Source organism: Calidris pugnax, unplaced genomic scaffold, assembly GCF_001431845.1.
Source record: "Calidris pugnax isolate Ruff unplaced genomic scaffold, ASM143184v1 scaffold103, whole genome shotgun sequence".
NCBI classification, from domain to species: Eukaryota; Metazoa; Chordata; class Aves; order Charadriiformes; family Scolopacidae; genus Calidris; species Calidris pugnax.
Genome location: NW_015090990.1, coordinates 13,212,628 through 13,233,133, shown reverse-complemented (window position 1 = coordinate 13,233,133; position 20,506 = coordinate 13,212,628). Strand labels below are relative to the sequence as shown.

The window sequence follows — 20,506 nt, the reverse complement described above, 5'->3', positions numbered from 1 at the left end:
CATTGTACTGCCAGGTGTACCCACCTGACTTAATTAGCTTCGCTACCTAAAGACAGCAGTCAAGCCTTATTTTGAAACTACACTAAACCATCACTATGATGACTAAAAATCAATGCTCAAGTATTTATGTATAAGCATGGTTGAAGTATTCTTCTGTTCTTAGGCTGTAATTCCTTTGCGCAGACCAGCACATCAGATACAAAGTGCACTGGCTATAATTCTTCCCCAAAAGACCAAATATCAAGGTACAATACATAAAGCCTTTCATTTCACAATATAAAGAGTTACTAACCCATGTGCCTGATGTGCTGTCCAATCAGCTTGCCTTTTGTAAGAGATGTCACTCTGATACTATTGTCCCAGTGACCTCCACTAAAGAGCAATTTTGCATCATGAGATACTGCAAACAACTTAGAGGTGATCTCCAGCCCCGGTGCAAAAGGACCACTCATGTTGCGTTGTGTTCTGTAAGCAAATGATGAGCAGTTAAAAGCAAATTTAGTTCAAATCAACGTACTTTGCACTTTCTATATTGTTAAAAATTAATAAGAAATTCCATCTATAGAAGAAAAGAGGCTCTATCTAAAAAAAGTGTAAGAAAGTATGAAGAACTGCCATCTCAGAGTCCAAGATAAGTTTTTCTAATTGGTAATTAGAAAAAAAAATAATAGAAGTAGCTCTAAGAATGAAGAACCTCAAAATGCCACTTACATAACTCCTTACTAAAACAGTATTACAGAGTAGAGGTTATATTAATGAACATCAGAAGATGCATTGAATGAAAACAGCACAATCCACTGACTGTTGAACAGTTACTGTTATTTTATTACTGTAGATGCAGTCATCTACGCCTCTCCTCATCATTTGCTTACTTGGGGTTTGTCACTGTGGTATCTCTGATGAATGTAAAATAGTTGGAGATATTTTTATCATAAGGTAGCCAACCATGAGTTCCAATAATGCAGTTCAGACTTGCTGTTACCTAAAAAATTTGATAGAAAAAAAATCGGTGAAACCCAGAGGCATATTTTCTGCTTGTCTTTGATAGTAATAGAGGTTGCATAAAGTCCAGTGTAGGGTTCTTGAGAATTTAGCACAAAGAAAAAAAGCGCACACACCCCTACCCTCAGAAATTAAGAAAAAAAAAAAAGAAAAAAAAAGGTCCAGCTCAGATGAGTTAATCCCCATCTAATACATATTACCGAGTTAGAATAGTATATATTCTAGATGGAGAGATAGAAAAATTGAATGGTGGGGGGAAACAAAGGAAAAAAAAAACCAAAACAAAACCAAAAAACCCCCAGCCAACCAACCCCTCTCAAACATTTCATTACAGTTCAGTCATTTAGTTTAAACTTCTTCTTATGTTCTTTAAACATAAGAAGAATCATAAGAGTGATTCCATAATTACATAAGTAATCATTAAGAGTTAACATATTAACACAGGAAGTTTAAAAAAAAATTGTATTACAGTTCTGTTGCTGAGAAAATAAAAAAGGAATCTAAATATTCAAGGTTATTTTCATCAGATCTTTAGAAAAAACACAATGAGAATTTTAGACATGTCCAAGTTCCAAATGACATATGCACATACCACATTAAGCCAGGACAATAAGTTTGACCTACAAAATAGGAATACTGGAAAAGAATATTCTTTCCTGCAAAACATAGGTATTATTTCACAAGGGCCAGTAAGCAGAGTATACATACAGATGTACACACATTATTTTATCAACTGGCCATCTGTTATAGTACCAGCACCTGTATTAGTCAGTGCAGAAGTTAATTTTAGGAACTGTGCAGGCCTTTGTAGTGTGTGTACACTACATATCCTACAGTTTACTATATGGGTTGGAAAGTAACGATAAATGGAACGATGCCATTAACTTAATCCTGTCATTTTAAAGCTGGGCTGCATTGCATTAGGAATTTGATTGCTACCATGGAAGTGGATCAACTGAGCAGCTTACAGTACACCTCACTACACCTTAGACTCATGTCTCATCAGCTCTTAAATGCCATTCAACAAATCAGCCTTGGCTTCTCTTCAGAAGACAAGTATTTAACTTGTAGCTGACATTCATTACAGGTTAAAGGAATACATTTGAAAAGGAACATTTAAGAAGTGTTTCTCTACAAGCTGTATGAAAAAAAATACTATTTGACTGTATGCAGTCTAAGAATAGTATTGACACATGCAACTCACCAAGATCTCTGGGCTTCCCTGAGAAATAAAGGAACGTGACTGATTCCTGGGGACGACAGCTTTGACGATGGGCACGCCATCGCTGATTCCCTAAAAGAAAGTACATGGGTCTGGTCTGAGTATATTCAAGAGCTAAAGCACAAATCCAGAACCTGTAAAGAGTAAGACCCAAAGCTTCTGGAATTAATGTCAGACCTGTACAGTACTCTAAGGCACTGACTGGTACAGACATATTCAGTTCATGCAGGTATGCTTTGTCAAAAACACCAGAAGTGAAACCCTGGCTCTGTCCTCAATCAGTGAGTTTAGCTACCAAGTTCAGTGAGTCCTCAGATACCACCAGTGATGTTCTTAGCTGTCTTGGTGTGGTGCCTAACTTAAAACTCAAATGAGGCCCACACAAGTGGCCAGCAGATAGAAATTTATGGGATTCAACCTCTATCAAGCTAACTAAAGAGACAGAGCTCATTCTATACACATTTCATTTAAAAATAGTTTCTTTAAATAGGAAACAAGTTTATTTTCATCTACATTGTGACCTTTTGTTTCAAGTACGTCAGAAGTTTCAAATTAGACTTTAAACATTAATTTCAAGTAACACATCTACCTCTATGAAGAATGACTTCAGTTCAGTGAGGTGCTGGAAGAGATTCAGAGTAGAGGTCTCACTTTTAGTTAGTCTTTGCACCACCTCTTCTGCTGACAGCCTTTGTGGATGGGGCTCCTAGAAGACAATATTTGAAGGAATATCAAATTAGACAAATTTATCATTTTTTTCAAGTCACATGAAATACTCAAAATCCTACTGGAAATCAATAGGAAAATTGACTCTTAACCACCTAAATTCCCTTGTATAAGTAAATTAATTTCTTTTGATCATGGCATGCTGAATTTTCATCAATGTGATCTTTACAAATGGTAATGTGGCAAAGACTTAACATTCCTAAAGTTACAAACTGTTGTCTTACAAACCATTATTTTTTCATTTTTTCACACGTCCTTTGTAACTCCGTTTGATTTAACCACAAAGGTCTGATTGAAAGGGAACAGTGTTACCTTTAACAGCTGGCAGGGAGTTTGCCCAAAATTGTTTATCATCCCTTCTAAAGCTTTCCTTTCCTTCTCATCTGTTAAAGCATCCAAATCCACAGCCCCTGGATCACAACCAGAACAATGAAAGGTAGAAATAAGGAAAAAGAACACAATCCAATCCATACTGGGAACCAATATGGTTAACAAATGTTGCAAAAAACCTTAAATTAATTGCAGCATTATCACCCTTTACCCCAGAAAAGCCTCCAAACAATGCCTCTTTTTAAAGTACGACCTGCAAATTCCACTCTGCATGTGGAATTTTACGTGTATCTGTAAACGCAAGAATTGCAGGCTTTTGTCTCACCAAGTCAATTTAGCATACTTCACGCATGGAGTAAGTTGCACACAAAAGCCACATGAAAGTCACCTTTGGAATTAAGAGCATTTGACTTCAGCACTTGCCTTGACTCCTAAACCACAAGAAACCTTTTCCCACAGATGCTTTCAAGCAAGCAAATGAGAAACTAACAACCCTCCCCAAGCACTTTTAGAAACAAAACATAAGGAACTGGAACAACCCCTCTTTAAAAAAGAAAAAAAACTTTATTAACATTTCAGGTTCACAACTTCTGATCAAAGCATCAAATGTTCTGGTTATTTGATAATAAATTACATGTTATGCTGTCATATTTCATCTATAATTCTGTTGCCTTAACACATGCTACTGATGGCATGCTCACAAATGAAGTGTTTTCTGTCTAATACTGAAAACCCAGAAGTCTGATGACAATGATAAGAGAGAATACTGCTTTGTACCTTCATAAGTACAATAATAGAACACATTGAGTGCCTCCACTGCAGCTGGTCCCCTCTGCTTGTAGCCAAAAATCAAATCTATCCATTCATGAAGATGAGCGGAAACATACTCAGATTCCTAGAAGGAAAAAATGCTTTTGTAAGAATAAGAAAAGTACTGCTCCCTTCTTAAAGTATTTACTATTTTCTGTAAAAGAGATTTAATTCCTAAACTAGGAGTATCCACAAACTAGGCATATACCAATGCATAGCTAGCACAGAAGCATAGGAGTATCCATTTGTGTTAAAGGCAGTGACTACCAGGTAAAGGGAAAATTAATACAGTGAAGCAGCACATCTAGACTAATGAAATGCAACTGTACAAGGGAAGGTAAGTTGCTAGTTCCTCAGTACCATACAGAATAACCTATAAAAAGCAAGGGCAGCCTTATCACCTAAACTCACCTAATTCTGCATTTTATCTCGTGGGGCAAACTCCCAAATGATCAGTATCTTGAGTCTATTTCCTTTCTTCGTTTGCACATTTTATCGACATGCACAATGCTTTTAATTAAAAGTTCTAATGGTACTTGTAATGTCCAATGCAACCACAACTCCAGTTTGAATGCAGTTCCAGTATTTTACACTAAAGCCACAGTGACATTGTGTAGGTGTACCTTCTTTATCATTACTTCACACAGATAAACATCATCTTACCAGAGCCTTCCTATGTTTATAAATGAAGTCTTCTGGGGAGTGAGCCCATTTGGGAAGAATAACATCATTTACCACTTCTTTGGATATTTGAAGCTGACCTAAGTTAAAACCTAGTGAATAATTTGGAGAATTTTAAGAGTTACTACAAAATATTTCCAATATCTTGATTTCTCAATAAAGATTAAAAAGTGTTCTTTTCTCAATGCAAGGAAGGATATTGGAAAATTCTTAATGAATATCTCCAATACCCCTACCACTAACATAGGAGGCTAAGTTGTGCTCTGAATGTATAAAATGTTAAATGATACATAATAATAACTGTCCAATTGTTTAAAGCTGAAGACCCAACTTAAAAAGCAGCATTAATCATTTACATACCTAGTTGTACACATATCTGCATTTGCTTTGTTTTACCAGGATTAAGAGCCCAAAATATTTCAATTAGGTTATTCATAAGAATGAAGTTATTTATAGGTTTACATGATTGTAGAATCAAGGCTTTCAACAACTCTTAAGTCCCACCAGCTTCCATTAGAAGAACTCTAGAAACTTAAATAACTTTTGAAAGTATATTTTTATAACTTAGAACTCTAGCAGATTGTAGCTAGCAGCGCAAACATACAAATCCTTTTTAAAATTGTCTAATAGGTAGAGAAATGGTTCCCTATGCAAAAAATGTGAACTAAAAAATGGCTGAAGTCTCATATCAGAATGCAGGATTCTGTCTTTTCATTCACCATTATATATGAGCGAAACAGCTTTTTGCTTTTTCCTTCTTCTGATGGGTAAGGAAACTTTACATGGCTTTAAAATCAGGTGGCTTAACAATAGTTTTCTATGCAAATATTCTGAGCAGTCAGTTTACCATTTTGATTCTCTAGAAACTCTGGGAAGTAGAAGAACTCTGGGATAAGTTCCTTGACATCATTGGGGTTGTCCATGAGTGCCTGCCAGGTAGCAGGAATAGAGTGGAACTGCCTGTCAGCACAGTCAAATCTGTGGGTCAGAAAACTCAGGTTAGATTTTGATCATTCCCTCAGTAAAAACATAAAGAAGAAAAATAAAGGTGTTGCTTATTTGCTCACAGCATACCTGCCGCTTTGAAGTTGGATATGAAGTGTTGTGAAAGGTTCTACTCGAATAAGATAATGCATGACACCAGCAGCATTTGAGTAATGTGTTCCATAGTGAAATTTGTCAATTATCCCGAGGGGATCCTCGAAATTCTCATATCTAAAAAATAAAATAAATAAATATTTACCAATACAACTGAGCACTACAGCTGATATATATGCGGATTATACTTATTGGAGGCAAGGATTCAAAGGAAACAATCACAGTAATCTATAAGAGAAAAATACATTGAGTTCTATTAAACAACGAGGGGTCCAATTCTGACTTAGAGAGTCCCTAAGCAAAAGACTACTGAAAAATAGACATGTATACCAGATGAAGCCTTTGCATACCTGCTCTTATACTCTTCCCTAGGCACCTCCCATTGGCTGTCAGAAACTGGATAATTGGCAAGACAGGCCTGATTTAGCATGATTTTATACAACAGACAAAATACCCCAATCATAAAATCATTCAGGTTGGAAAAGACCCTTGGGATCATCGAGTCCAACCATCAACCCTACTCTACAAAGTTCTCCCCTACACCATATCCCTCAACACCACATCTAAATGACTCTTAAACACGTCCAGGAATGGTGACTTAACCACCTCCCTGGGCAGCCTATTCCAGTGTCTGACCACTCTTTCTGTGAAAAATTGTTTCCTTATGTCCAGACTTGTGACAGTTTCCCTCAAGATTTAAAAAGATAAAAAAAAGAGGGTGTGTGTGACTGTGTCAGGTGTTGAGAAATATTAGTTGTTTAGCTTAAATAAGTAAGCTTTAACTAAAGTAAATTACTTAGGGTTATAATATGGTGTGCTTTAAGCTGTTTGCTTGACTTGGCTTCACAGGAGTAGCTACATTTGCTGAAGCCTTTAGGCCACAATAGAGTTAATTTCCTCAGTAACTTTCCTAGCAGCTGGCACTGCTGTGTTCCTAGTGCTGTGTTTAGTCTTTTAGTATAAGAAAAATGTTGATAACACACTGATGTTTTAGTAGTGTTTTCCTTCAGTCTGGGACTTTTCAGTCCCCTATGTTCTGCCAGCAAGTGCAGGTGCACAAGAAGCATAAACCAGAATATAAGGAGGCTACAACCATTAGCAGAGACTGCAAATCAACAAGATAAGAGCAGCTGAGGGCCTGCCTGTCTGGACACAGAAAAAGAGTTAGTTTTGGAAGACCCCAAGCCAAAAATCTCCATAGGACTGAAAGATGTGTGAACAGTGCATGAGGGACAGCTGTGTAGATCACAAGGGTACAAATGCTCAGGGACTTCTTTGTTCAAGGTCCCTCCCTTTTCAGAAAGCATAAACCAGAATATAAGGAGGCTACAACCATTAGCAGAGACTGCAAATCAACAAGATAAGAGCAGCTGAGGGCCTGCCTGTCTGGACACAGAAAAAGAGTTAGTTTTGGAAGACCCCAAGCCAAAAATCTCCATAGGACTGAAAGATGTGTGAACAGTGCATGAGGGACAGCTGTGTAGATCACAAGGGTACAAATGCTCAGGGACTTCTTTGTTCAAGGTCCCTCCCTTTTCAGAAGCACCCAGCCCAGGCTGACCTTGCTGCTGCATCTTCCAATTAAATTACTTATTTTTATAAAATCTGACTCCTGAGACCCTGCTGTGGGAAACCTATGGTTGAAGCTGAAGGAGGGAGCACACCGGAGAATGTGAGTGAGAAGTCAAAGGGCCACCCATCGGCCCACTGGAGTTGCTACTGTGGAGGGAACTCTGGTCTAAGCAGTTAAGAACTTGGGTGGTGCGTGTGCAACCCCTTGAATGGTGTGTGAATGCTCAGGCAGTGGCTTCTCCTTTAACACAGGATTCAGAACAGAGAGTCATTTAATAGCCATGCCCATTTCCTTTACTACTGGCAAACTCACTCTACATTACTAGACCACCATCTGGCTGATAAGTTTCCAGTGTCACAGGGCTAGTAAGACAGTTAAACATACTGCCAGAGAACTGATTTCATTATAGCCAGGGATGGAGCCTAATCATTCAAAGAAAATTCTCTATGTTCCAAGTTTTCAGAAGAAAGTGGGCTTCGGAAGAAGTCTGACAAGTGCAATCTGGTATGATAGCACACTCACCCCCTACACCAGCGAAAAAAGGATTGCTACACTTGTGTGTGTGTAAGTATTTGTCATTTCTACCTACAGAGGGGTTCCTGGAAGTCACTGAGCTATATTTTATTTCAAAGACAATGATCTATGCTCGAAAAAATGAGCAGGAAGCATAGATTTAGGATCAACGCTACCTCTCAGCACAGGCCACTCAACTCACTAGTATGATTTCACGTTCCTTATCTTGAAGCAGATATGGGACACTGTCTCTTCAGGCTGCTGGGCCATTAAATTGTTTCTACAGCCTTTCAGTTTTTCACCTCCTCATCCGAGAAACAATTGAAAATTTACAACCGTAAATTTTGTCGTTTCAGTGCCATATAAACTAACTAATCTGAATGCAGCAGAAATGACAAATCAACAAACTTTGCAGCTGCCTCTGTGATGTTATAGAACTAGCTTTTAAAAATTTTGTTGTCACCACTTTATTTTTAAAACGTGCCATTAGCCTGGAGGTTCAGAAAAGACAAAGAAATATAACTGACTGTTCAAATACATACTTTTCTTTCACAGCCTTAGCGTTCTTCTCATTTACTACCCCTATGGGTTTGGACAGATCTCTAAAGACTGCAGGATTATTCAGGTCCAGTTCTTCTGAAGTATAATCTCGTAAAATCCAGGGGAACTGCAAAAAAGAAAAAAAGTGTCATAGATCAAATTGAGACCAAAAATCCATCTTTCAAAATAGAAAAAAATACATCTCTTTGTCAAAAATTTTAAAATTAATTTAATTACCACAGGGTATTGAGCAAGATCATTGTAAGTTCGTCCTGCCATCGTGTTCAGCTGAATAAGGTAGTCAAAGTTGGATATTTCTCTATTAACCCATTTCTGAAGGACAAAAGAAGACACAATGGAAGTCATTGCAATAGTAAGTATCTTTGGTATAAACTACATGCCTTGCCAGTATTTATCTGCCAGAGGATAGCATTGGCACAAGACTAAGAGTGGTATTAAAGTCCAAATTTAATTCCTCCTAATAAAGCTTATTTTTCCTTTGATTCAGTAACTGTGCTACCTATATTTAATAGAAAACATGTCTCTGACTGATGCCAGTACTGTTTTAAATGCAAGGCAGCAGAAAACTAGCATCCTCAGAATAGAAAATGAGAAGAAAAACAGAAATCAAAGAAACAAAAAAGGCAGGTAAAAAGCTAATGAGAAAAAGGGGAACAGAACTTTGAAATCCATTACAGTCCTAAGATCAAAACTTATTTATAAATTGTTGTCCCATTGGTTAATGATACAGAAATTTGTGAACTACCATCGCCCTTGCACCTTTGCTCCGCTACTATAATTTAAACAAAAGAACAGACAGATGTGTTCAGAAGGGCTCAATATCTGTCTGTAGTGTGATAGAGACATTTAATTCCAGATGATATTTTCTCTACTTAAATATGCAACATTATATCTTTTATCATTAGGGAAACAAAGAAAAACCAAAGTATTTCCAATATTTTAAAAGTCATATGTAAAGCTTCCTCCCTCAGAGAGAACAGTAATTTTGGCATAAAGAGATGCAAGGTAAATATACATTCACTACAGTAAAAAAAATTATCCGAGTTTACAGTAATACAGACATTTTGACATTTTCCTTTTACACCAATATTACTAAATCCCTTAATACTGCATTTTCTGCTTAATCTTCATGTGGGTTTTGTTGAAAACTTCTTTTGTTGAAAAGGTAGCAGGGAATTTATTTGCATATGTAGTGAAAAAGGTTCTAAGATGTGCACTCAAGATCATGGACTAAAAACAGAAGCAAATCTGCTACATGTTTTCCATTCCTGTTGGAACACTTGTCATAAACACATCAACAGAGCCTGGCTCTATCCCTTTAGCTCACTAACCGTAAACACAAAACACAGCAATTCTAAAAATATGCATGTGAAAAAGTTCAGGGTCCAGATTGTGAGGGTACAGCAGTTGGCAGTTGCCATCTAAACACTGGGGGGAGGGAGTAAAATCAGCAGTCCAGGAGCTTCTAGGACTCCTTCAAGAAGCAGAGGAATGCTCTGGACCATTTATACTGAAGTCTCATACCTGCATCAAACCTGAAGCTTTAAAAAGTTCCTGGGGAGATCTGGTCCCAGAAATATTTGGAGAACGCAGTGACAATATTCGACTATAAACTTTGTTTCGTACCTGTTAGAAAATATCATTAATAAAAAAAAAATTATTCTGGAGACTGAAGCTGACACGTAAACAACTTCTCTGCTATTTAAAATGTGAAATAAATGGAACCCAGTTACATTTTTAAACATTTTTATCTCTTGCTACATAAAATATTTGCACATGGATGGATATGACATCCTTACAAGATATACAGACAACATGTTATAAAGTGATTTCTTGTGTGTGTGTAGATGTTACACAGAAAATCATTATTCCCACAGGTCTAGGAAATAACGATGTTCAAATAAAGTACACAAATGTTTCTGTGTACAAAACAGAACAACCCACAGCATTTTATAGGTGTGATTCATAAACTGACTAACTAGTATGTAATTCACCCCAAGTTCTGATATTTATATTTGTCCCACATAGAAAGGATCACTTACGTTATCCAGGGGGAAAAAAAGTTCACTAATCCTAAACCATAGAATATAGAATATTCATGATTTCCAATGTTGGGGTAAAATAGAAAGTCTCCTTTGCTTTGTAATTAATTTGCTGAGAATATTTTAAAAGATGTGTGGGCTTCAAGATATTTAGATTACTACTGATGTAATTTTTGTTGAATAATTGTTCTGTAACATAATAGAGACAGAGATGGAGACAGGAAAAAGAAGAACCTTATTTTATCCCTCTTTCCACAATTAATCAGTTTCTAGATGCCAGGTTGAGGTTCTCTCAGAATGCAGTCTAATTTCCCATAATCGCTATATGTAGCAAAGCTTTTGCTACTAGTGTTACAGTATTATGAAAGACACGAGGCTATAATTACACACAATCCATGAACTAAAATTGACACCTATGCTAATTGTACAAATCAAGGAAATTTGGGAAACCCATACCTCCTTATTGAAGTTGAGGAAGTAGTTGGTTTGATCTGTAAGGAAGATCTCCAAAGCTGACCTCCTCAGGTTGTACCGACGCAAATGTATCTCTCGAATTTGAGAAAGGTGCCATTTGAAATCAAAACCTACCCCTAGGAAGAGCACTTTGATTATTGATTTGGATATATCAAAAACTTTTCATAAAGACATAATGAAGTATGATTTCCAAACACCTCAGAGTCTCTCCTTGAAAAGGTAAATTTTATATGTGGCTTGACTAATCATTTTGCTAGGAAAATATTATTAACTTCAGCTATCGTTCACTGAAAGAAAGAGGCATCATGAAATATCTCATGGAGTGCAGAATTTGCTTTACTTTCTAACCAAAAACACATTATAAATGTATTTTCTTGACAAAAAAACATGAACAAACTCAAATAGAAGTTCTTATGTTTAGAATTCTCAAAAGGCCAACTTCTTGATATACTGGTTTTGAAAATCTTACCATTATTGGTCAAGCATTTCAATTCAGTGTTTTCATACTCAACTGTGTACATTCTATTAAAGTTCACTAAATTAACGTAGATTATTAAAGTTTACATACCAACACTTGTTAACCATTAGTTACTACTACATTTTATTCCATGTATGAGTGAAACATTATTTTTCAGGTGGAAAAGGAATGTGCCATTTAAACTGCGAATGAGAGGTAATGACTTTTTTCCCCCCAGTCAATGAAATAATTTTTTTAATAAGTTAATTTTTAAAGAAATACTAAGAACAGTCAATCAATTTAACAGCTCAGCAGGTACATACCCAGATTCTTGTTTCTGTAGGGATCAGCCAGCCATTGACTGCCAAGTCAACAAGTACAACTGTAAGTACAGATCTACAACTTGTCTCTTCACAATTAGTTTGGCGCTCATTCTCAAAAAAATCAAACTCAGCCTACTAAAAACAGAATGCTGAACTGTATTTAAGAGAAAGAGAGATTGATCATGCTCACCTTCCTCTTTTTCAATGCTACCGTCAAAGAAATAGATGTGCTGGGTAGTGATCTCCAGCCTGCCAGGTATCACATCAATTACTGTAATGAGTTCACAGTCTTCAGACAGTATTAGCTTTTCTTTCTGACTCTGCTCGTCCTTCTCATCCCTACAAAAATACCACTAAGTGTTACAGGATTGGATAGATTATACAGTTGTGTAGGTACTTCGTAAGAGTTCAGAAAATAATCAAATTTGAATGGCATTAAAAGTACAAAATAAATGATTATATGAGCTATTTCCATCAGCAGTCTTGGATGTTTCAGACTAGATGACCCAACATTATTTCACAGCACTGCTCTTCAGGCTTGATATTTCAGTCTCAGGTAAAATGGACTTGACCGCCCCTGAAGCGTGAAAACATAAGGCTGCATTTCGCCTTCTTATTTAATTGCTAGGTGCTTAAATTCGCTGGCCCAGAGCAGAGCTGAGTTCTGGTTCATGTGACTAAAGTTATCTTCAGGAGTAGCTGAAGTAATGGTTGCTCAGAAGTGTATAGATATGACACATGAAAAGCAAGCATTTAATAACCTTTAAGGTACAAGAAAATGAATTGATATCCCTCAAAGAAGTGTCACATCCCTACTGGAATTCAACAGCATCAACACACACAGATGCATGCACAATATCACATGTCAGGTTTCTGGAGTAAAGCATTTGCTATCTTCCCCTGCTGCCCCACCCATCCCTCCCTGATTTTTTTTAAAGGCACACAAGTGAAGGAAGCACAGCAGACCTCCTCTCTGGAATGCTCTTAAACACAGGGGACTCTCTAGCAGATTAATGCCAACCAAGCAAATACCCATGTTATGCAGCTGATGGCACAGGGGATAACCCTAGTGTCTACGGACAAGAGCCAGCCCAGGCTGGTCTATGCCCTTGCAGAGCCAACCTCCTCTTGAGAATTATAGCCAAAGTACATAGTAGAAAGCCTCAACAATTCTGTAACTTCCGCTCCAGACCAACTGCGAACAGCAAATCACTAACAGATCCTCACAAACATCTGCTCTGCCTTCTTCTCCTTGGGGCTCTTTGTCTCATTGTTGACACTGTCAAATCCAATAGCAGCTCTTCTCCTGTTCAAAACTACTACAAAGCCCTCAATTGGATCATTAAGGTCAGACAAAGAAAGAGGGAAGCTCTGTACGCTAATCAGCTCCAGAAGTTGTTTCTCACTCCTCATCCCTATCACAGAAACAGATTTCAACCATTCTGTTCTGCCATACTTACAAATTGGAACTGGCTGCTGTGTCATCTTCTGGTAGTTCGAGAACATCATCTTCCAAATCACTCACTTTCACCTGCTTCACCGCCTCCAGAAGCAGAGACTCACTAGAGGGCTGTGTCTGGTGCACACCTACCACAAATAGACATTTCAGCTCAGAATTCTTTTTGCAACAGCCTTTTAGAAAGCTAAACTTCTGAGTGTACCTTCTACAGCTGAATGTTGGTTTTAACTGAGTAAGAAGCAACAAGACTTCTTAAATACTTCCAGGGGCAAGCAGACACTAAAAATACTCCCTGAAGTACACTGAAATATATGTCAATATATAACAGTATTACAAGACATAAACACATTAGAATTCAGTTTAAAATTTTCCAATGTGGACATTTCCAATAAAATATTTTGCAGTGTTCTGCCAGGTTTCATTGCAATACACTGCATTTCTTTCTTGCTTACTTGAGTTTACAGAAGTTTTATTTTTTGTGGTTTGAGTCTTGATATCCAAAACACCTAACTTAAAAAACACCACTACATCAGCTGTTCAGCACACTTCTAAAACATAGAACATATCTACACATTTTAATCATAAACTCGAAAAGGTTTTAAACAAATACTGCTTACTCTGATCTTGTTGTTTCCTTCTCTTGAAAAAATAATCTTATGCAAGAAATCTACATGACTGCTTATTTTAAAACAAAGGAGTTGGGGTTTTTTTGTCAACAAAAACACACATTTCAATGAAGAAGGGGAAATTAATTCTATTCAGTAGAAAGATGCTGTTTCAGGTCAAAGCACTACTCTTATGTTACACATTTTACTATAAATAAAATTAAAAAAAATAAAAATCACGATTTAAGTATTTACCATACACAGATTCTTAAATACAAAAAGTAAAGTATGTATCTCTCTTCACTAAAGATTGAAGAATCCGAAGTGAAACAGCAAATATGATACAACTTTACCTAAATTATCTCTCAGGTCACTAGCATCCTGATGAGAGTTGAAGTTGTAATTCTGCACTAGTTTTAGTCTCATACGGGAAAAATTTTCCACATTTGAAAGTTTCCAGTGAACAAGATGCTGTTTCCTAGGAAAACAAGAATATTCATAAAAACAGTTAAAAGAAGGTAAAGACCTATATGAATCAACTGATTACAAAAGAGTACATATTTAGAAAAACAGTGGTCATCCACTTGCATACAGTAAAACATAAAAGCAACAAACTGCATTTTAATTTTCTATTTCATACTGCAGCTGTGATCATCCTAAAGCAATCTGTAGACAGTATTTATTTTCTATTGAAATATACCAAATTCTTTACACTTTCAGTTAATGACATTTAAAAGACTAAAGAAAAAAATATCTTTATCCTGAAATTCCCCAAAAGCTAAGACAGGCACACTGTATTCTTTTAAACTGAAATTAGTTTCATGCATAAAACTTCAAAGTCTTTATTAATAAAGTCTACTCTCTCTTTTCCAAAAGAGCCACCGATTCGTAGGATCTCAAAAAGTTTCTGCAATCTCTTCATTGATAACTGATTTTTATTTGTCACTTGGCAAGAAAATCTAGCATCCAAGTAACCAGCTCAGCATTACATTTCAAACTTTGCATTTCGACAATTAAGTGCAGACAACATTATAACAGACGAATTCAATACTAACTTCACATCTCAAGAACAGGTCATCTACTAACGTAGGTCAGGGTCAATGCGACTAGGTTCTAACCATGTGAAACAGTAAGTTAGTCATGCAAGCAAACTCCTTTTAAGCATCATAGACGGTTTGATTTAAGAACTTCACTTACATTTCAGACCAAGGACCACGTTCAGAGAGCAAGTAAAGCTGGGCTGCTCTCCACTGCCTCACAGTCGCTGTGTGTTGACTATTAAGTTGCTTTAGCATACTGTTGTACCGCAGATTTTCCTGTCGAGCCTTTCTGCTGAATGGTTCCACAAAATGCTCCTAAAAGACCATTAAAAATAAATCTAGCACTGAAATAACTCTGATCTTTAAAAACACAGTTTCGTGGCTTGCAACAATTTTAATAAATTAAGAAAGAACAACAAAGTTTAGTAGTAAAAATTTATTAAAATTTAAGGTAATGCTCATAACAGAAAGTTTAAAAGCTTAGTATTGGAAGAAATGGCACCAAATTTTGACTTAAAGACACGAAGAAAGCGTTATCAAAGCTGAATCCATATGAAAGCAATTCTTGATCATCATCAAGGCAGTCAGTATTAGAACCCTGATTATAATACCTATATTTTTTCTTCAAATTCTGGTGTTTTATAATAAGACTTATTATATTCTTCCTTTAGCTTCCTGAATAAAAAGGACTTACTAAAAGTATCCTTATTAAGAAGACTAAGAGAAAACAAGAGAAATCTAACTTAGCTATGCTTAAACTGAGTCTGGATCTTATATGGAAAGGTCAGTTCAGAAACAATTTTTCCATACATTAAACAGGAACTGTTCACTGTTTTAAATATTTTCATTTAAAATGTTTCATTTACTTCACTATTGAAGTAGGGTTAAAAAAAAAAACAAACAAAAAACCCACACTGACTCATCTCATAATGAAGAAGTTTTAATAACTCAAAACAGAGTAAAAGAAGATGCAGCTCACAGCTGAGCAAAAATCTAGGTTGCTGCACTATGGGAAAGGCCTGCTGTCCTGAAATAACTGCTTACAGGCAAGACTCTTAAATAGAAAGAAGAGAATTAAAAAGCATATCCTACAAGTGTATATAGTCACATTGACCTAAAACAATCAACCTGCCTGTAATCACTTGAATCGGATCATCCGAGAATTCAGTTTCTCCATCTTTTAGAATGCAACTCCTCAGACAGTTCTTTTAAGAGCAACTTACACTCACTCAAAACCTTACCTGAAATTTAAGCTTGCTTTCTCCTCTCTCCCGGTCTCGCTTGTGCATGTTCACCATAAATGCTTCATAACAATCTTTCCAATAAAGTGCCATCTGCTCTTGATCCTGTCTGAATGAATTCTCTTCATACTGTTTCATATTTGGAATAATCTGGTTCCACCAAAAACAAAACAAAAAGCACAACATGATTTCTGAATGAGTTCCTATACTTTCATGGCTAAACAGAGGTGGAAAATGATACAAAAAGAGTCTGCTACTTACATATTTGTCAATATAAACTTGCCACTCATCAGAGCTGCAGTATTCTTGAAAATCCTCAAAGAAAGAAGGGCTGCCATTGGTAGGAGGTAATGAAGGGAGATGCAGGTTCATGAAGAGAAGTTCATAAATCTTGGATACCAACGTCCGAACAAGGGGAATCAAAAATGAGTAAGTTTCTGTCTTCTCTTCAATTGATCTACTCAAGATGCTTTCCAGCTTTCCCAAGAGGTAGCATGCTTCAGGTTGGCTCTCAATTATTTTGGTCTGAAGGAGGGTGTTTAGTTTGGCTGCTGCCATAGCACAGACCTACACAGACAAAAAACAAAAAAATGAATGCGGTCCACAAAATAATGATTTCAAGCACCCATCTTTTTAGCCCAGGAGTATGTACATATTCTGACTGCACCCCAGGCAGCCTTAAGGCACACATGCATCTAATATGGGCACTGATCACTTCTTCATCCTGTGATAACCAAACCTGAGTCAGCTGCAACCCCGAAGTCACACAGCTGCATTAAGACAATGACATACCTAAACTAAGAATCCTGGCTTTACTGAAGGGCTCATATTCCAGGCACAGCTCTGCTAACTTTATTTCAAATGTTGATTTGGCAGAAAAGTCCAGGTTCACGTGCACTTAATGTATGCAAACCTGAAACCGCGAATAAATGTATTTTATGGTAAAAACAAGAAGTCATGATCAGAGTCACTATCTTACTGCCACTACTGCCTACACAGTCCCATCTTCAAACAGCTTGCCCTCTACCTCTCTCTCACGCTCAGGAGGTGCACACTTGACAGGACTGTAGAGTAAATTTGCAAATGGTAAGAAAGAATAAAACATCTTCCCAACAGAAGGATGAAGGACTGCCATCAGCCTGCTCACCAGTATGAGCAGCTCCCACATACACCACAACAGTTACATCAAACATGCACTTAAAATACAGTACCCCTTGCAGGAATTTGCAACAAACCTGTAAATTATCTTGTGCAATGAATCCAAGGAGCAACTGGACTTGCACCTGTGAAAGCCTGATTGCTTCTAGGCCAGCAGAGTACCAGACTGACAGGCTGTCCATGAGAGTCACTAGTTCTTCCAAGAGCTATTGTAAAAACAGAAGACTTGCATCAAATAAAATTAACAACACCTACTCCAGCTGGAGACACAACAATTTCAAAGTGCTGAAGAAGAGGCCATGTTCACATTTCTAACTTACCCAAACCCAGAAAATTATCCCAGAACATAGTAATTTGAAACAATTCCTAGCTACAAAAACCTATCTAGCCAGTAGGTTAACTCAAGTATCTCCCCTGAATAAAGCCCAAACCAGCATATAGTATATATGCTTATGCTTTTTCCCAAAATTTAACTCAAGTAAATGCCATTTCCTTAGAAAAGATAGAGACTCCATAAGCATGATTACTATGATTGAAAAGACACTATTATTAATAGCGCAGATACCATACCAACTTGCATTTTCTGGGTTCAGTATATATAGGGCTTTTGCTTTGTATTTCAAGTTAGAGTGCAAGGTAATATAATTTACCAGCAATAGCAATATGCACAGTGCCCTGAGAAGGAAAACAAGACTTCTTTCATGAATATCTGATTTAGTGAAATGCTTGAAGCTTCATAACAACTATTAATGTCTTTTAAAAAATAAAAACATAATTAGGAGGCACTCCTTTCTGACAGTATTTCAATACCAGAAGTGATACAAACCTTGTGAAAGGTAGGTATTTGCAAGGCAAATGGCACATTTCACTATCCACACATATTTGCTTAAAACATTGATACGTTCCCTAATAAACTGCTCTAACATAAAATCCTTCTTTTGTTAAGTCCTATGTTTACATTAATGTTTCTGTACCTAACTGAAAGCTATCCTGCTGGTGCTTTAAATTCTCCTCAGGCACGGAGGAAGACAACTTATGGAAGGACTGTTATTTTCAATTCAGAGTTGGCAATAAAGCACAACTCTCATTTGCCCCAAAGTTCAGATCTCATTTCTAACTAGATTTCATAAAAGCTAGATCACAACAGAAGGCAAAGCTTTTACCAAGAGGTGACTTTTTTTTTAAAGCAATTAAAAGCTCTAAGATTAAGTTATGTTTACTTATAAACAGGCATTTTGGAGAACAACTTAGGAATTACTCTGTGTTGACAACTCTTAACTCTTTTAAAAAAAATTAGCCTTAAAAAGCCTGATTTTTTAAGGATTTATCATGATATAATGATGGTTTCCATGGAATATCTATTCTCTTTAGCCTTGAAAACATGGAAAAGCAACGACAACTCAGTGAAGAAAGCAAGACCACTGCCAGAAGTTACATAAATGCTGAGGCAAATTATGGGTGTCTACAACATATACATCAAAAAGCCAGGAGAAACAGCCAGATGACAGAAAGCTTCTTTACACTACTACTTACTGTATTTGTTAGTCATTTCTTCCTCAGACTTCATGTTTCTGACTCTGGCATATAAAATCGAGCTATTTGCACATGTATGTACAAATTTGTGTTGAAACTCCAATACAGGTCAAAGCCCAGAAGTGACATTTCTCAGCTTGCAACTGACAGCAGAATTTTGATCTTTTATTCAAGACACACACACAGACTCGTACATGTGATAAACAGTGGAAAATCTGTTCAGGCTACAACTGACATTGTTTTATTAGCTCCTACATTTTTAAAATATTTCTCCAGTCTTAAAGACCTGTATTTTCAACAAGTACCACTTACAGGCCTATTTATTTTGCAAAATTAACTATATTCCCTTTAGTAAGTATACACACTTGTTTAGTCATTAAAGAGCAAATCTAATCCAACCCATTATGAACCCTTACTCTGTAATATCTATAGTTTAAAAACACGTGCCTAGAGGGGATGACAGTATCCAAGATGACAACTTTTTCATTTCAGCCTATATACAGTACGTCTATTATGCAGCTACTGTACCTTTTCAGTCCATAAATTTGAATTAACTAGTCCTTCTGCCTGCAGGAAATCTTGTACAATCAGCAAGAGCTTGAAGGCATTTTCAGCATGTGTAGGGAGAGCTTTTGAATCTCTGTTATCAGTGACTGACCATTCCAACATCTTCTCCAGCAAGCTGCACGGAAAACAAAATCCCAAATTAATTATTCCATGTTCTAAGTGTAAGTGGCTTTAAAAAAATCCAATTAAGTATTTAATTGAATCGCTTAGTCTGCAGTGACATAACTGCTGTCTTCTCAATAAGCCAATGAGGTAAAAGAGATTTTGAGAAGCTCTTGAAACTAGTGATACAGTTTCAAGACATTATGGCCCATAACACTACTAAATAGGTAGTGGAATACACTTCTGGCAGTATGTTAAGACAGAGCAAAGAAAAGTACATGTTTTTGGGAACATCCACTCTTTCCCAGCTTCACTAATGCCCCTTAGTTTTTCTGTTTTTTCTCAAAAGGGATGAAAGAACCCATCCTTGAACTGTACACTCACTTGAGTTTTATTTCATCAGAAGGTCGCAGCAACTCATTAGATACCCCCAGTTTGGTCAGTGCAGAAAACACCTGTCCTCTCTCAATCCAAGCAGCATCATCAGATTTTTCAATGCCTTTCCACATTATACACAATAGAATGTCTGTAAGTAACTGTATGAGTTCATTATCACCCCCCTACAAAAGAAGAGAAATATTTACAGCCCTCCTAGTCTAGAAAACCTTCAAAACATTTCTCATTCATCACAGTCCTTATGCTCGCACATTTCAGCATTTTTGAAAACTCTGCAGTCTAAAGTTCAATGGCTAAATACATGAAAATGCAAATACAAGAGACTGACTTGCTTGTGTGTTGTAATAAATACTGACTTGACTTCTACATCACTATTTCAACCTGCTTTTTAGCTACTTTTGATTTTTTGCCAGCAAGTCTGCTCCATGCCTGCTCTGGAAGATAAAGAATGTTGAAATACATAAGGGATGGGGAGAGGGGGGCAGTTTGTAGTTTTTGCTTTGTTTCTTTGGATTTGGGTTTTTTTAACACCAAGCTATTCCAACTAAAAAACCGAAAAAGACGACACATTACAAAAAGTACCCCCCCCCCCA

The 20,506-nt window shown here is 36.8% G+C and overlaps 1 protein-coding gene across 7 annotated transcripts in view; it reads right to left on the bottom strand.

Annotated features, from left to right (window-relative positions):
- The window catches only part of NBEAL1 (neurobeachin like 1), an 87,723-nt gene that overhangs the window by 11,974 nt on the left and 55,243 nt on the right, over positions 1-20,506 (bottom strand). For all 7 annotated transcript variants that reach the window (XR_001413366.1, XM_014954278.1, XM_014954281.1 and 4 more), the window contains 22 exons: positions 19,902-20,077; positions 19,377-19,530; positions 17,393-17,521; positions 16,419-16,724; positions 16,158-16,307; positions 15,074-15,231; positions 14,230-14,354; positions 13,273-13,399; positions 12,003-12,151; positions 11,015-11,148; positions 10,041-10,142; positions 8,733-8,828; positions 8,498-8,622; positions 5,846-5,986; positions 5,619-5,749; positions 4,754-4,863; positions 4,058-4,175; positions 3,263-3,360; positions 2,814-2,930; positions 2,207-2,296; positions 873-982; positions 293-465 (listed from right to left, as the gene is read on the bottom strand). Coding sequence is in view for 6 of the 7 variants with exons in the window: in XM_014954278.1 (XP_014809764.1) it covers positions 293-465; positions 873-982; positions 2,207-2,296; positions 2,814-2,930; positions 3,263-3,360; positions 4,058-4,175; positions 4,754-4,863; positions 5,619-5,749; positions 5,846-5,986; positions 8,498-8,622; positions 8,733-8,828; positions 10,041-10,142; positions 11,015-11,148; positions 12,003-12,151; positions 13,273-13,399; positions 14,230-14,354; positions 15,074-15,231; positions 16,158-16,307; positions 16,419-16,724; positions 17,393-17,521; positions 19,377-19,530; positions 19,902-20,077 (3,019 nt within the window). In the remaining variant the exon portion in view is untranslated. The remainder of the gene's footprint in view (positions 1-292; positions 466-872; positions 983-2,206; positions 2,297-2,813; positions 2,931-3,262; positions 3,361-4,057; positions 4,176-4,753; positions 4,864-5,618; positions 5,750-5,845; positions 5,987-8,497; positions 8,623-8,732; positions 8,829-10,040; positions 10,143-11,014; positions 11,149-12,002; positions 12,152-13,272; positions 13,400-14,229; positions 14,355-15,073; positions 15,232-16,157; positions 16,308-16,418; positions 16,725-17,392; positions 17,522-19,376; positions 19,531-19,901; positions 20,078-20,506) is intronic.